This window comes from Podarcis bocagei, assembly GCF_964188305.1.
Source record: "Podarcis bocagei genome assembly, chromosome: 6".
Classification (NCBI taxonomy): Eukaryota; Metazoa; Chordata; class Lepidosauria; order Squamata; family Lacertidae; genus Podarcis; species Podarcis bocagei.
In genome coordinates, this window is record NC_138130.1 from 96,416,824 (window position 1) to 96,434,832 (window position 18,009).

General features: G+C 46.2%; 1 protein-coding gene across 1 annotated transcript in view; it reads left to right on the plus strand.

The window, feature by feature from the left end:
- Positions 1–16,934, plus strand: part of RAB30 (RAB30, member RAS oncogene family) — a 44,505-nt gene extending 27,571 nt beyond the window's left edge. Inside the window, exons 2-5 of the mRNA XM_081197484.1 lie at positions 5,754–5,854; positions 8,774–8,857; positions 12,142–12,325; positions 14,413–16,934. Of these exons, the coding sequence (XP_081053610.1) occupies positions 5,762–5,854; positions 8,774–8,857; positions 12,142–12,325; positions 14,413–14,663 (612 nt within the window). The 5' untranslated portion in view covers positions 5,754–5,761 and the 3' untranslated portion in view covers positions 14,664–16,934. The remainder of the gene's footprint in view (positions 1–5,753; positions 5,855–8,773; positions 8,858–12,141; positions 12,326–14,412) is intronic.
- Positions 16,935–18,009: the final 1,075 nt, after the last annotated feature.

Sequence of the window (18,009 nt, forward strand, 5' to 3'; positions counted from 1 at the left end):
GGGAATGAGAGCCGCGAGGCGGGCGCTGCGGACGAGCTCGCAGGCAGCCAGGCAGGCAGACGGCGAGAGCCCCACGCTGGGTGGCCTCTCCTCGCCGCCGCCGCCCTGCCTCTCGCCGCCCGACTCGCCCGCCTCCCTCCAGGCAACATCTCGCGGCACACTAGTGTGCCGCGGAACAGTGGTTGGGAAACACTGCCCTAAGGACTTCTCCACCCTTGCTAATTTAATCTTGTTTACTGCAGTTGATTAACTCAGGCACAGCACTGCTGCTAGCAGTATGCTTCTACAGTGGTACCTTGGGTTACATATGCTTCAGGTTACAGACGCTTCAGGTTACAGACTCCGCTAACCCAGAAATAGTACCTCGGGTTAAGAACTTTGCTTCAGGATGAGAACAGAAATTGTGCTCCGGCGGCCCGGCGGCAGCATGAGGCCCCATGAGCTAAAGTGGTGCTTCAGGTTAAGAACAGTTTCAGGTTAAGTACGGACCTCTGGAACAAATTAAGTACTTAACCCGAGGTACCACTGTAAAAGCTTTTCCTCGCACATGATTGAATCTTCTTCACTATAGTTGATGGACTCACGGATGTTACCTGTGTTTATTTTTTGAAATCCCAGACCACGCTGAATTAGATCATTTCCCAAGTGCGCAAGACCCTATTGTTTTTATTTGTTAAAGCGGACTGGAAGTGGAGACAGGAAAGAGCAGTGAGGTTTTTTTGGTTTGTGGATAGCCCTAAATTATATGAAACTGTGAAGATCCAAGCAGACCACAGAGAGCTCCCAAAGGATCTCTCCAAAGTGGGCAAACGGGCCACGAAATGTCAAATGAGATTCGTTCTGTGTTCCAAGTGATTGTTTTTAGTAAAATAAAATAAATCCCTAATTTCACATGGCATTGATGGGGGGTCTGACCAGGAAAGAGATTTTGGCATCATGGTAGATTGCTCAATGAAAAAGTTGATCCAGTATGCAGGAACCGTGTGATGTCTTTCTATACATCTGTGGTCCTGACCTATTTGGAATATTGTGTCGTTCTGGTTCCCGCTTTTCCAATATATGCAGTGTTGGAAAAGGTGAAGAGAAGAGCAACCGAAATTCAGTTTAATTTATTGCATTTATGTTCCATGTTTTTCTCCAAAGATCTCAAAGCGGTCTGCATGGTTCTCCCCCATCCCATTTAAAGTTCTCAAGGGGTCAGAGCACATCATCCCAGAGCTATGGTTCCCAATTGGTGGTCTGTGGAGGCACGTCCCCATCAATGGGGACATCCTATTTTGGGGGGCTGTGATCTCGCACGGGTCATGTGACTCGCATGGGAACATGGCCCAGTTTTGCACTGGGGAATGTTGGAAGGTATGGTGGCACCATTCACATGATAAAAACTGGCAAAGAGATGTCAAGATTTTCAAAAGTAGGGGCTCCATAACCTGGCTTTTGAAAAACAGTGCTTAGCTAATTGAGAGCCGTTACCCTAGAGGAAACACTAAAGGCATTTGGTTTTTTCTAGTTTTGGGCTGACTAAGGCAGGGTTCACAGAGGGCTGGTATACAGTATATTGATATTTTACAATATTTATTTAACATTTTTTTAACACTCTGAGTGGTTTACATATTCATAATCTTTCTTATTTATTTTATTCATTCATAAAAGCATTCCTTTACTGCTGTATCATGAATTATCAGGGTGGTGTACAACAAATAATAATAGTAATAGTAATAATACTACAAATAATCATTAAAGTGACTGGCTAATTAAACAGCCACAAAGGCCTGCTGCCATTTAAATAAAAAATATTCAGGAGATGCCTAAAAGTCAAAAGTGATGTTGGCTTCTGGTTGAGGCTGTTATGACTGCAATACCAATAAAATCAAACAAGTAGACATAATAAAACAGAACATTCAAGATAATGGGCAGAGTGGATGAAGCGAACAGAGAGATTTCTTTTACAATATTAGAGCCCAGGGTCATTCAGTGATGCTGAACGTTGGCGGGAGTTCGGGATAGACCAAGAAGGAGGTGATCTTTACGCAGCCCATATGGAATTTGCTACCACAAGGTATGCGTGAACATCTCTGGGCTGCTTTGAACAGGGATTTAAGACATGGTTCTCACAATAACCCTGCAAGGTACCGTATTTTTTGCTCTATAAGACTCACTTTTTCCCTCCTAAAAAGTAAGGGGAAATGTGTGTGCGTCTTATGGAGCGAATGCAGGCTGCGCAGCTATCCCAGAAGCCAGAACAGCAAGAGGGATTGCTGCTTTCACTGCGCAGCGATCCCTCTTGCTGTTCTGGCTTCTGAGATTCAGAATATTTTTTTTCTTGTTTTCCTCCAGCAAAAACTAGGTGCCTCTTGTGGTCTGGTGCGTCTTATAGAGCGAAAAATACGGTAGTTTAGGCTGAGAGACAGTGGGTGGCCCAAGGTCACCCAGGGAGCTTCATGGTTGAGTGGGGATTTGAACCCTAATCTCTCAGGTCATAGCCAAACACTCTAACCATGATACCGTGCTGACTGTGCAGAATACTACTTCCAGAATCAGAGGCCGCATGCTTCCAAGTACTAAATGCTGGAGAAGAACAGCGAGAGAGGGTTTGCACCACTTCCTGCTTTTGGTCTTCCTGGAGGCATCTGGTTGGGGGCTGCTGTGGGAAGCAGACTAGATAGACCTTCAGCCTGAGCCACCAGGGTTCTTCTTACCGCTTTAAACACTGAATTCACTTCCTGTGTTTAGCAGAGGGAAACCGAAGGCCTTCTTCCAAAACTATCCCGTGGCTTCTGTGCAATTATAGACAGAAAGTTGAACGGCACCCAGGAGCTGCCGTCTGAGGTTTTATACCTCGAGCTGCCCGAGGGTCACTGAGCACTGAGTGTGACACAGGGCTGCATCTGTATTGCAGCACTGTTACTGAAGGATAGAAACAGCAACAGGCGAGAAGTGAGTTGGCTGTAGCCAAAGTCCAGTTGCAGTCATGTTCGTATGACGAGGTTGAGATGACAAAGTTGGCTCCAGAGGGGGGCTACCACGTGCTTTCCACATCCACCCCAGGGTTCGAAATTAGCAGGGCGCCAGGCGCATTTCACACCTAAAGATTCTTCATTTGCGAGCACCTCAAAAAGCCTGGGTGCCATTTTTTGCACCTGGCTGACAGTCAAGGATTACTGAAACGTATGTGCTTTGAAGCCTCAAAGTACCGTGGTACCTCGGGTTAAGAACTTAATTTGTTCTGGAGGTCCGTTCTTAACCTGAAGCACCACTTTAGCTAATGGGGCCTCCCACTGCCGCCACGTCGCCGCTGTGTGATTTCTGTTCCCATCCTGAAGCAAAGTTCTTAACCTGAGGTACTATTTCTGGGTTAGTGGAGTCTGTAACCTGAAGTGTCTGTAACCTGAAGCGTCTGTAACCCAAGGTACCACTGTATATGTTAAGGAGTTTAACAACAGAGAGTAGAGTGTTTTGGAAACTAAAGCATGGTACCAATATTTTTTGTGGTAAACACATTAAACATGTATTAACAATTTCTGTTAAAAATGTGATATTAACAATGTGTCACTTAGGTGAATTGCGTATTAGTTCATGCTTATCAAAATAATAAATAAAGCGTTGCTGACTCTCTCCCCCCTCCCAAAATGGCAACTAGACATTCTGTTTTGGTGCCCACAACCCAGCTCCCAGGAGCCATTTGGCTCCTAGCTTTTCTACAGTGGTGTCCCGCAAGACAAATGCCTCGCAAGATGGAAAACTCGCTAGACGAAAGAGTTTTCCGTTTTGGAGGTGCTTCGCAAAACGAATCTCCTATGGGCTTGCTTCGCAAGACGACAATGTCTTGCGAGTTCCTGCTGGTTTTTTCCCCTCCCCCCTTTTTCTAAGCCGCTAATCCGCTTATCAGCTGATCCGATCAGCAGATAAGCCGCTATAAGCCGCTATAAGCCGCTAATAGCGCTAATAGCGCTAATCCGCTAATCCGTCAATTGGCTTGCTTCGCAAGACGAAAAAACCGCTAGACAAAGAGAATCACAGAACGGATTCTTTTCATCTTGCGAGGCACCACTGTATTCCAGTTTCTAATACTGATCCATCCATGGGAACCTTTATAAATGTGTGATATGGCCCTTCGTACCACCTTCTCTCCCAGCATCTCTAGGTAAAAAGATCTCTGGTACCCTTGTACGCCTCCTTCTGGGAAATCCTGCATCCCAGCTGGTGCCAGACATCTTGCTCTGCTTTCCTTTGGACCATATCAGCGAGTCTGGGGTGTGTGTGGGTCTTGTCATCCGGGCTGCCCAGGACCTCCATACTCAATGCCCAGGCTTGTGCCCCGGGGAAATCACTTAGATGCTGCTAACGCAGTGGTTTGACTTCACCTCTGGAGGCGGACTCCATTGTCTGTTGAGGCAGTTGGAGGCCAACATAACCAGAGCTGTCAAAGACCTCTCTCTCCCTGAGAACCTGGGGCAGATTGAGGAGCCATTGCTGGCTAGGTGGCCCAATGGTCTGAATCAATGGTTCTCAAAGTGGGTGGGTGGGGATTACCTAGGGGGACGCTGGAGTTGTAAATGACTATCAGGCTTTGAAAAACTGGTATCAATGGATCAAGTTCACCAGTGTTGTTGAATTAATTAAACTTAGTAGTTTTAATTGGATTTTGAATAAAATGTGCAATCGCTTGTTACTGTTTTAATTTTTTAAAAATTGTGTTATCATCTTCCTTAGCAGGTTGTTCAGACTGCTATTCTGAATAATGCTTTTTGCAGGCTAGGGGGAACTGGGGATAGGTTCATGAAACCAAAGGGTTGGTGGCCCAAAGGAGTTTGGGAACTGTTGCTCTGATTGCTGTATAAGGGAACTATATTATTGTTTATTAGATTTGCATACCATCCCTCATCCACAGATCTCAGGGCAGTTCAAAATATAAAATTACAATACAGAAACCACGAAATTCGTAGTGAAAATAAGAACAACAAACAGCAATCCCTGCTCCCACAACACATTTAAAAGGGCATCGAATGTCATTTACTCAAGGCCATGTTGAAGAGGAACGTTTTCACCTGGAGCCTAAAGATGTATAATGAAGGCTGCAGACGAACCTCCCTGGGGAGCCACCACAGAAAAGACCCCGTTCTCGTGTTGCCACCCTCTGGACGTCATGTGGAGGAGACACACAAAGAAGGGTCTCAACACAATCTGGGTCGCTTTATATGGGGAGAGGCGGTCCTTGAGGTATTGCAGTTCTGAGCCCTTTAAGGCTTTATAGGTCAAAACCAGCACTTTGAATTGGACCTGGAAGCTAATTGGCAGCCAGTAAAGTCAGGCCAAGATTAGTGTGGTATTCTCAAACCGTTTTGGCCCAGTGAGCAACCTGGTTGCCAAATTCAGGTGCAGTCCTACATACAAGACGTTGCAGTAATCTAACCTAGAGGTTACCAGATCACAGGCAACAGTAGTTCCTGGGTTCACGTGCTGCCATGACTTCTGTGTTCTGGTGAGAAATTGCCAATACCGCAGTGACCTTTGCCTTGAATACCTGGAGGATCAAAGTCCGTCAATAATGAAATAAGTCACTGGGTCTTCTAACGTCCCTCCTTTATGTATTTTGCTTCTGATTCTGAGTCGCCGGTGGATTCCAGGGAGCTTAACTGGAAACCTGGTGCTCTTTTAACCAGCAGGAGTTAAAGCCCTTTGGAGAAGACTGGCTGCAACGGAAGCCCTTTGGGGATTTCTTTTTTAATTCCTTGTTTTCCTTTCCCTTGCAGCTGTGTAAATGAGTATGGAAGATTATGACTTTCTCTTCAAGATAGTTTTAATTGGGAACGCTGGCGTGGGGAAGACCTGCTTAGTGCGGCGGTTTACTCAGGTAAGGTGGCATTTCAGGGTTGTTGATGCTTTGGGCGTACGAGAAGGACAGGACAGATGTGTACGCAGTACATTCATATATGTGTTAGTTAGTGCACAGGAGGAAGGAGCTAGGACCCAGGAGAACCTCAGCCATCTTCTCCTGGTATGAGACAGGACTGTACCATCATATAGTAAGAGAGGGCATCAGCCAACGCAGGAGTGGCTTGCCTGTGACCTTCCGGGTGTTCCCATATTCTTGTATCAGGGTGGCCAGTCTGGCGATCTCCATATGTTTCTGGATTCCAACTCCCATCATCCCCAGCCAGATTGGCCTCTTGTCCGGGATGATGGGAGTTGGAGTCCAACCGCATTTGAAGGGCTGCAGGCTCTCCATCTTTGAACTGCAGTCTCTGCTGCTGCTTGTACTGCTGCTGCTGGGTTTTGGGGCAGGATGAGCTTCATGGGTGAAGACAGGCTGGGGAAATCCTGTTGGACCATGCACCTCATTTGAGGATTGCAGCATCAAACAGGAACTTGGAGGTTTTTAAACAGAGGATGGATGGGGATCCACTGGAGATTCTTTAGCTGTGGTTCCTGCATCGCTGGGGGGTTGCAGGGGCTTGCAGAGCCAGGCAGAGGCCCGGGCCAGGTAGATAATGTGCCCCCCTTTTTTTTACCCTGGGGATAGCTGAAGTCTTATAAATAAGTAAGTACAGTGGTATCTTGGGATGCGAACAGGATCCGTTCCAGAGCCCCGTTCGCATCCAGAAGCAAACGTAACTGGTGACGGCACATTTGCGCACATGTGCGTCTCTTTTCGCCGCTTCTGCGCATGCATGTGACGTCATTTTGAGCGTCTGCGCATGGCGAGCGACGAAACCCGGAAGTAACACGCTCCGTTACTTCCGGGTTGCCGCGGAGCGCAACTCGAACATGCTCAACATGAAGCGTATTCAGCCCGAGGTATGACTGTATATAAATACTTTTCACAAAAGTTATGCTGACAAATAATTTTATTTCAAGGCTTTAACCATATCTGCATATAAAGACAAAATGGAAAATATAGTTATTGCGATTGTGAATATGCTGACTAAGGCCCCCTTTGGAATCGGAGGCCCGGGCCAAGTGGCCCATATGGCCCCCCCCCTGTCTGGGCCTGGGGGGTGGGACTAGATGACCAAGTTGCAGGGGAGTGTTCTGTTGTGCTGCAGACTTCCTATCGGATGCAGACCCAGATGGGCTCTTGTTATATTTCTATGAGCAGGTGATGCCACTTTGGGGGAAGGAAAGTAATACAGTGGTGCCCCGCAAGACGAATGCCTCGCAAGACGGAAAACTCGCTAGATGAAAGAGTTTTCCGTTTTGGAGGTGCTTCGCAAAACGAATTTCCTATGGGCTTGCTTCGCAAGACGACAATGTCTTGCGAGTTCCTGCTGGTTTTTTTCCTTCCCCCCTTTTTCTAAGCCGCTAAGCCGCTTATCAGCAGATCCGATCAGCAGATAAGCCGCTAATAGCGCTAATAGCGCTAATCCGCTAATCCTTCAATGGGCTTGCTTCGCAAGACAAAAAAACCGCTAGACGAAGAGAATCACAGAACGGATTCTTTTCGTCTTGCGAGGCACCACTGTAACAGAAAACTGGCTTTCCCCTTCCCTTTCTGTGCAAGAAGACATTGAAAGGGTCAGCGGCGACATTGCATTTGCCTGGTAGAAAGGAAGTTCTTGCCGAGTGGTTGCGTAACGCACAGAATGTTTCTTGGCAGTTCTGCATTTTAAACAGTCAGCACTTCTTCCCCGTGGAGACCTTTCAAAGAATGTGCCTGGAAATATTCTCTTTTCTATGGGCAGCCTGCCATGGGGGATGGAGCGAAGTTGACCCCCCACCCCTGGGGAAGTGGGGGTGGGGAATCAAAACACCAGCTTATCCACTCCACAGCCCGTCCCTGTAAGTGTTCCGAGGGATGGAGGTGTCCAACAAAACAAGAGGAACAAGTTGTGGTGCAGAGCTAACAAAAGAGGCAGCTGGGGCTTTGCTTGCTTGCTTGCTCTGTTCCAACAGTGCCGACTTAAAATTCTGCTGGGAGCACTGCAGACTGACCGAACTCGCTGTGATTTGGTGGTTTCTGGGAGACATCTCCAGGTGATTTGTGTTCCTTTGCAAGGAACATAAATCTTGCTTGCTGCGCACACGGGGGGGGGGGGGGGAACAAAACCACCCAAACATCTCTTCTGTATAAAAAGTTGGGGGGAGGTGAGAGAGAATCTGCACATATTTCACTTTTGAGAAATACTGGGCTTTTCAGCTACCTCTCATAGCTTCCAAACATTATTATTCTTTTGCTCCATTGGGCTGGTCCTCCATGTCAGATGGGATTTGCACAACTTGGTCCCCCATCTTCTGAAAAACCGGCCGCAGAACAGTAGCTTGGGGTGGTGGTGGTTGTGAAGTGGTTTATCTGAGCTGGACGAGGGAAAACAGTGTACGAGAAATCCAAATGAAATCCAAAGTGTGCAGCTCAGGAGAGTATTGGCCATGCGTTTTACGAAGGGAGGACAGTGTCCCCAAGGGACTCTGGAGACCATCTGTGCACGGAACTGCAGATGCCAATTCCTTGGCCACGTTCCCCAGCCACTGAATGATGCCTCCTTGCCTGCAAAAAACCTAGAATTGGACCTGTTGGTGGTGCCTCATTGATTGCTATTACGCTGCAGGGCTGTTGCCTTGAGCAAAATTCTACTGTTGCAGGAAATCTGAAAATTTCCCTCTAGCCTTCCGTAAAGAAGAGATTCAGAAGAGGCATGTAATGACACAGAGCCTCAAGTCAGAACATTGATCGGTGTTCACAAGATTCTCCCACTAGGACAACGACAGTGTGAAATGTCCAACATTCCTTATGCTGAAAATGTTTTATGAACAATGTTTGTTTTCCCTTCTCAAGGGTCTTTTTCCACCAGGGCAAGGTGCCACAATCGGCGTTGACTTTATGATTAAGACAGTGGAGATCAATGGTGAAAAAGTAAAGGTAAGGGTTTGCTTGGTTTTTTTCCTCCACTTTGAGTTGATTTGACATAAGGAAAAACAGTTTTCTCTGTTAAAATATATGACCACTCAGGGAAATACCTGGGATCTTGGGATTGGAACTCTCATATTGGCGCCATTGTTGTGTGATGTATGAAAACTCTGCATCCTATGAGTTTCCCCTTCATATGGAACTTCCCTGTGGCAGCAGTGTGGATTCCCATAGAAGGATCTCATTTCCCCTGTCTTTCACTTTGCCTCATCCTCTGCCCCCCACCTCCTATGAACCAAAGATCAGGTTTCCCAATCAATTGGGAGAAAGCAACTAAGAAAGAGATTGTAGAGGAAAGTGGCTGGGAGGCTAGGGGTTAAGCATCTCACTCTCCCACCTGTGGCTTCTCTCTACTGAAAATCCCTCCTGGCGCTTGCTTTGCATGTTGGAGGTGAACGTTGGCGATCCAGAGTCTAACAAATGGCCTCTACTACTGGGCTTAGCTGGCAACCTATAAGTATATTGGCGGCTTTGGAAGGGGTATTGTGAATGGTTGCTATAGCATGGCAAGTGCAGATTGCCTAAGGGCCCCTCCAGACACTCTTTTTATTGTGCATTCAATATTATTTGTGCCTATTATGCTGTTAGGTTGGTTATACATGCTCTCACTTTCAGCAATATTTGCACCTGCAAAGGTTTTCAGAAGGACACCCTGCTTTGCTTCAGATTGGTGCATGTCCCTTAACTTCCTGCTGAAATATCTTATATTCTAGGGTTGCCATATTTAAAACACTGTAACTATGGACAGAAAAGTTGTTAAGCTTTTTGGGAGGGGAGGGGGCCAAACTCGTTGAGCTTTTTGGGCAAAATTGCTTTATGGGCTCCCATACGTCTCCCATACGTCTAAGACATTTTCCCGATTTCCGTATGGACGTATGGCAAGTTTTCTGGGGGAGCATTGTAGAGCAACTAATAGAGTAGAGTGATATCTCGAGGCGGGTAGGGGCTGCTGATTCTTCTAGACCTGTCAGCAGCCTTCGACATGGTCGATCATGAACTCCTGGACCACCGCCTTGCCGACGTGGGGATCCAGGGCACAGTTGGATTATTTGATTGTTTGATTATTTGATTGTTGTTAGCCGCCCTGAGCCTGGCTTTGGCTGGGGAGGGCGGGATATAAAATTTATTATTATTATTATTATTATTATTATTATTATTATTATTATTAGTGGACTGTGCAGTATAAATCCAGCACTAATGCAATATTGTTGGATTCAATGACATGTTGCAGAATACACTGGGGGGGGGGGGCTACCAGTCTGGAGGGGCCCTAAGTTGTTGTAGGGGAAGGGTAGGGAACCTTTTCTGGTGGGCAGCCCGTTCCTTATCCCAGTCCCGGAAGGGCTGCCCACCTGCCCAGTTATGGTATATTCCCCCATCACTTTGCATGCATATGCAGTATCCACATGAGGCTGGTTCCAAGGAGAATCACCAGGGATGTCATGCATACATACATACATACATAATTTTATTTGTATGTCGCTTTTCCATAGATGAAACCATGCTCAAGGTGGCTTTAAAAGAATTACATAATTACAGACATAACAAAAGTAGTAAAATGCGGTCTTGACTCTGCTACCACTCAGTGGATTTGTAACTGGCTGACTGACCGAACCCAAAGGGTGCTCATCAATGGTTCCTCTTCATCCTGGAGAAGAGTGACTAGTGGGGTGCCACAGGGTTCTGTCTTGGGCCCGGTCTTATTTAACATCTTTATCAACGACTTGGATGATGGACTCAAGGGCATCCTGATCAAATTTGCAGATGACACCAAACTGGGAGGGGTGGCTAACACCCCAGAGGACAGGATCACACTTCAAAACGACCTTGACAGATTAGAGAACTGGGCCAAAACAAACAAGATGAATTTTAACAGGGAGAAATGTAAAGTATTGCACTTGGGCAAAAAAAATGAGAGGCACAAATACAAGATGGGTGACACCTGGCTTGAGAGCACTACATGTGAAAAGGATCTAGGAGTCTTGGTTGACCACAAACTTGACATGAGCCAACAGTGTGACGCGGCAGCTAAAAAAGCCAATGCAATTCTGGGCTGCATCAATAGGAGTATAGCATCTAGATCAAGGGAAGTAATAGTGCCACTGTATTCTGCTCTAGTCAGACCACACCTGGAGTACTGTGTCCAGTTCTGGGCACCACAATTCAAGAAGGACACTGACAAACTGGAACGTGTCCAGAGGAGGGCAACCAAAATGGTCAAAGGCCTGGAAACGATGCCTTATGAGGAACGGTTAAGGGAGCTGGGCATGTTTAGCCTGGAGAAGAGGAGGTTAAGGGGTGATATGATAGCCATGTTCAAATATATAAAAGGATGTCACATAGAGGAGGGAGAAAGGTTGTTTTCTGCTGCTCCAGAGAAGAGGACACGGAGCAATGGATCCAAACTACAAGAAAGAAGATTCCACCTAAACATTAGGAAGAACTTCCTGACAGTAAGAGCTGTTCGACAGTGGAATTTGCTGCCAAGGAGTGTGGTGGAGTCTCCTACTTTGGAGGTCTTTAAGCAGAGGCTTGACAACCATATGTCAGGAGTGCTCTGATGGTGTTTCCTGCTTGGCAGGGGGTTGGACTCGATGGCCCTTGTGGTCTCTTCCAACTCTATGATTCTATGATTCTATGATTCTATGATTCTATGATTCTAGTAATAAACAATAAAGTATCAAAAATACACAACCAAAATTAATCAATTTCCCCATAAAATTCAGAAGATCTAAAATAAAGATACAAAAATTAGTATCATTAACAGCGACAGCCCCCCTCTCAACAACCCCCCCAAATACCCCAGCCCAAGAGTCATCTCAGCTTCATGCCTCCTGTTGTAAATCTCAAAATGCAGAAAGGGTTGTGTCTGTGTCATAAAGTAGACAGGGCACGAGAGAAGTTTATATCATCACGAATCATGGAAGGAGCTAAGAGAGAGCGATCCATCCCTTCCGTTTCTCCTAATAAAATTCAGGGTGAAGCCGTGGGCCTTTTGACATGTAATACAACCTTGTTTTAAACAGATCCAGCAAGGCACTTTTCAACATTCTTAAAACAGGGTTGGGTTTATCGGGTGGCATACGGAAGAAATATTGCCTACGTTGAGACATTCTCGGGAAGGAAATTGGGGTCAATGAGACATTCTAATTGAGGATTTTGTACTAATGCAGTCGCTTTCTCCTTCCCACTCACCCACCCCAATCATTTTTCCTCCCTTGTTATGGGAAAAAAAGCTGCAGATCTGGGACACGGCAGGACAAGAGCGATTTCGGTCCATTACTCAAAGTTACTATCGCAGTGCTAATGCATTAATACTGACCTATGACATCACCTGCGAAGAGTCCTTCCGATGCCTCCCAGAGTGGCTGCGGGAGATAGAGCAGTACGCCAGCAATAAGGTCATCACCGTCCTAGTGGGTAAGAGGCATTGATGCAAAGGGAGCCTTAATAGCAAATCCATGGGTGGCAGAGTTGGGCAGGGGGAGTCGGAGCACAGGGCCATTGGAAGCATTGGCAGAAGGGAGATATGTGTGGCCTGCCTTCTTTGGACGCAGCTATGCGCTGCGCTAGGCTTAATGCCAGCGATTTTTAGCAAGGATATGGAGGCCCAAGGTCTCAAAACGGCTCCCGGAGCAGTTTTATAGAGCTGTTGATTGCCGTTGGCAGATTTTATTGGAGTAGTAAAGAGGCTGCATGCAGACAGGGCTGGTCACTTCCAAGGAGAGCAGGGAAGGAAGGAGAAGAGAGTCCAGACTTCCATGCTTCACCTCTCTTAGGAGTTTTGTATGTCATGATGGCAAGCCCACAAATTGCAGCGCTTTCTTAACCGAGCAGCTTGCTCCCCATGCCCGTTTTCTTGGACGCAAGCCCCTCATTTAAGGGGACTCCCTCCCCAGTCTCAGGATTGCAGCTGAGCTGCATTTCATCTGTTATCAATCAATTGGAGAAACCGCACGAGACCACGTCTTCAGTTTCCAGCATGCAGAGGTGACTGACGTTGCTTATGCAGGCAAAACACCAGTATCTGTGCACAGGAAGGAAGCAACTGCAGGCTCAGGGAAACCCCAAGATTTGCCCGTACCCCAAAAACCCACACCACCCTTTAGGGAAACAGTGCAAAAGGGGAAGGGAGAAACAGCTTCCCCAAAAACATAGCTGAATGAGAGCCGAATCAGTGGCCATGGGATGCTTTTCTTTGTGAGGACCGAGGGAGCAGATGGGGAGGGAGGATCAAATGGAGTCTCCAGAACTGGAGTATCCTGCAAGGCAATATTTTGTTGCAGCCCCCACTAGTAGCTCAGAAACCCATGGTTGCATCTACATGCTCTTTTTGCACTGAAATTTTATTCTGAATACCCAGAAAAGTAATGTGGTTCTCCCACACACACACATACCCCCCCCCACTGCTCCTAGGAGGGCTTACTGGCTAGACAATTCCCCATGCTGGGTCGCATCTTCTCCTCTGGCTCCTTTTCAAATGGAAACTCTTCCAGTCATTTAAGTGTCTTGGGACAGGGGTACAAAATGGGCACCAGGGATTGTACAGATATATTGACCACTTTGTTATTAAAAACAAACTACAACAAAACTTAAGGCTTTCCTTCCTGTTTGAAATAATTGGACTTGATGATAGAAGGCAGATGCTTTAGTTGAGATTCCTGCATTGCAGAGGGTGACCCTCAGGGTCCCTTCCAACTGTACCCTCAGGGTCCCTTCCAACTCTACAGTTCTACCACTCCAAGATGAGCTAGTTATCAACTTTTTGGGTTTAGTTAGGGCAGCTGGCCAGCTGCAATGGCACCGCGGCTGCTTCTTATTGGCTTTGTGCCTGCAGCCTAACAGTGTGAAACACATTTACTCCTTGAATACGGACAAGGGACAGGGAGAGAAAATGGGAGGTGTGCAGAGCTGCTGCCCACCCCCTTTGGGTTGCGGTAGTGCCCATACCTGGGAAGGTGGGGTGTGGATGACAAATCTGGAAGTGGGAGATATAAATTCTGGTTTTGTGCCCCCCTCCTTCCTGCTGAGTTCTGCAAAGGCGATGCTGAGAGGGGTCAGCAAACTTTTTCAGCAGGGGTCTGGTCCACTATCCCTTAGACTTTGTGGGTGCCGGACTATATTTTGGAAAAATAAATAAATGAACGGATTCCTGTGCTCCACAAATAACCCAGAGATGCATTTTAAATAAAAGGACACATTCTACTCATGTAAAAACATGTTGATTCCTGGACCGTCCGTGGGTCGGATTTAGAAGGCGATTAGGCGAGATCCGGCCCCTGGGCCTTAGTTTGCCAACCCATGGCTGAGACTAAGGAGGAAGCCAGCAACCTGAGCTGGTTATAAGAAGGCAAGCAAGGTGGGGGGTAGTTGAGGGTTGGTAGGTCAGTGCCCCATTCATCCTAATGGACCAGCCTCCCCTGCTCTGTAGGGTGGGGTTTTTAGTTTTCGTTGGCTTCTGCTCCTTGCAGTCAAGCTAATCTCCTCCGTCTGCTTTGTTTACGCAGGGAACAAGATTGATTTAGCGGATAAAAGAGAAGTCTCCCAACAAAGAGCGGAGGAATTTTCCGAAGCCCAAGACATGTACTATCTGGAGACTTCGGCTAAAGAATCGGATAACGTGGAAAAACTCTTTCTCGACTTGGCTTGCCGGCTGATCAGCGAAGCGCGGCAAAACACGCTTGTGAACAATGTGGAATCCCCGTTGCCCGGGGAAGGGAAAAGTATCAGCTATTTGACTTGCTGCAATTTCAACTGATAACCAGTCGAGCCCCCGAGGGTTATGACTCTTCCTTTTCGCCAAGGCCTGTCTTGACAAAGGCCGCTCCTGCCACCTCAACCCAATCTGACTGGCGGATGTCGTCAGGTTCACAACTTTGAAGCATGGCAGGCTGGCCACTTCGCCTGCGGGGTCAGCGTAGCAGAAATATAACCTGGTTTAATTTTTTAAAGATATATATACACACACACACACAAATATATATAAAAATGTAATTCCCCTGTAATCTGGAGGTGGTGAGGATTCACAAGGGTGCTCTAGGTATCCGATGGCAAGCGGAAGCCAGGTCTTCGTTTCACTTCCAGGAAGCAACTAGGGAAACTTCCTTGGAATTGCTGAGTAATGCAAGTTCTCTCTTGCACCATTTCTCCCCCCCCCCGACCTTTTAATAAGTGTAATGCACATTAGCCATCATGCAGCTGTCATGGCCTGCCAGCTAAGCAATGACCTGTGTATATAGATATGGCCCAAATCATTTGGTTTCTAGGGCACAGCCCCTGAAAATATGTTTCTTTTGGGGGGTGGGAAATAAGTGTTAATGCCTCTCATGTCCATACACTTTCATCGACATGGAAGTTAAAAATAGAAATGCCAATATTTTGAAACCAACAAGAGTGGAGATTGGCTCTCTCACTTCTTTGGGTACTAATAGTTTGGCTAACTTTTACCCCAGGCGAAATTTTAGATGCGATCCATAACTGCCCGCTCTGTTTTGTACAGAAGCCAGGAACTGTTCACTAGGAAGCACCAATTGTAAAAAAACAAAAAAACCCTTTTTGCTGGTAGAAACAAATACACCACAGGCCTCGTTTTGCCTGGATGCCGTTTCTGTGGGTTGAAAGAGTTGGTTTTAGCTTATTAAAGAGGTGTATTAAAAATCCTCTGCAAACTTGACCTGAACAAATAAGTGTTCTGAAGTTTGCAATTAAAATCAGAGTTCTTGCACCGTCCTGGCATATAGTGGAGCTTTCTGTTCCCACTTTCCCTCTTACGGAAGTGACCCAATGAAGGTGTTTTGAATATAGTTAATTATTTCGGGAGTTAGCAGAAATAGCTCCAGGACTGGTTCACTGGAGTGCTGGGTAACTTAGGAATTTGGACAGCAATATAGAGTTGTCTGTTTAAAGGCATATTACAACACAAGGATTCTGAGATTTTGGGGGGGCTGGCCAAATGTATCCATGTGTCCACTTTAAGCACAGATGCCACACGTGGTGTGCACTGCTAAATGTAAAAAAGAAAGTGTGAGGAAGACCTTACCAAAGGAGTAAAACCCCAAGATCAGTCCTGATAATAGCTGTCCAAAACAGCAGTACAGTCTGCAGAAGGATCGATACTGAGCGTGCTTTTAATTAAAGCAGAAGCAGCCGCCGCCACGGTACTGGACTCAAATCCATTTGTGGAAATGTATTTCTCATTGGGAAGCGAGCGCACAATTTCATAGGGTTTTTATATGCTTTAGGAATAAAACAGATAATGGCAGCGCATGTTCTGATCTTTACTGAGGCTGCGACCATCTTGCAAAGCTGTAGCTCCTGAGAAGCAAATTCAAATTGCATTGTCAAAAAGCCTTCCTTTATAATGTAGTCGCTTGCAGGCTCACGACTGTAGTTCATCTAATTTGTCCGCTGCGCTCTCCTGGGCTCAACTGTGTGCGCGTGTGTGTATCTGTATGTAAAACTCTTGGCTTGGGCATTCCCCTCAGTCCCAAACCACGAAAGTTGGAAGCAGTGTGAAATGTGTCCTGCCCTCATCTCCATTGTTACTGCACCTCTTGTGCCATGCTCAAAGAACGCACCAGATTCTGCAAATTGGATGCTGGAAGAAGAATCACAGGGGCAGAGATGGGCAGCTTTTTTCCTCAGATCTTGGTGTTGACTCGCTTACCCTGCAAGGAAGGGCGAACTGTCTGGTTCATGATGGACCTGCAATGGATTGTAATTTTAGTATTAATTCGCTGGTTATTCTGTATTTAGTATTATTTAGTTCAATTATGTGCAGAAGAAGGATGGGCACTGTTTGCTGGGGACTGGACGGGTGCATCTCCCCTGGTGAAAGGGGAACATGTGAAAAGGCATGGATACATGATGCGCTCTGTGTATCAACCCTTTGTTTAAAGAGGGCTTGCTTTTACTCGAGGTGCTTCTAGGAGGCTGTGCCCGATCACCGACAAGGCGATCTCTTCTGCATTGAAAAAGAAGCTGCTAAAGTTTTAGCCTTTTTTTGAGAATAAAGTCAACATTTTAAAAAGTGTGTGTCTTCCCTCTGCCCCCTGATAAATCACAGGCAAGAGGCTCATTCTGTGGTATCTCCTGTGAGAAAGAGCAGGTAGCAAGTGATGGAAAAGACCTCTGTGTTGAGACCCTGGTTGGCTCCTGCCAGCCAGAAACTAGATGGAAGGCAATTTCCTATTTTCCTTTCACTGCAGCAGAAACACACAATAGATGAGATTTTAAAAGAATGTTACATGGTCAAACCACATGTGGCATGATCAAATATACCCCTAGGGTTTTTATTTTTATGTGGAGAGTAGCATAATACAGACAGACAATGAGAGTAGCCATGAAATGAAGAATGCATAGGGTGGTATTCAACTCAGAGTAGACCTATTTATATTAACGAACATGACCCAGTTAAACTTGACTGGGTAAAACTTTAGTTTGGCCCTTAACTCAGCTTTCTAAACTTTTCATGTCTGTGACACACTTTTTAGACCAGCATTATTTCATGTCACAGTAATTCAGTTTTACTACCAAATGAAGTTAAACTAACCCCTTTCCAGCCCTGGGAGGATTGTGGAGAGCGCTTGTACGACATACCTACACACTGCAGCTGACACGCTAATGTGTCGCGACACACTGTTTGGACACACCGTTAACTCTTCCTCTACTGCCCCTCTCAAGCTGTACACATGCAGAACCCATGGTAAAAAGTATTTGCAAACAGTCAGAGAGAGTACTTGCAGGAATACTAAAAAAGCTTTCTGGACACATTTGGATACCCAAAAGATGTGCTTTTGGAATGCCACAAGGCAAACTGGAAGCAAGTAGCCCATTGTGTCAAGGCATCCATTTTTAACCGTACACATTGGATGGATTAATCAGCGGTGTATTGTTCCATATTCCTGGGTTTTTATAAGAGCTGCATTCCAGATGTTGCTTTCATTTCCCACAGCTGCACACCAAGGCCCAAAAAACTCCTTTCTGGTAGAGCAGAACAGCTACAATTATTTCCATTTTAGTAGTTTCCCCTCGATTGTTCAAAGCAGCTTTTCTCTCCCCCTCCCCCAATTTTGTACAGAAAATCCTGTACAAGTTAGTGGCGT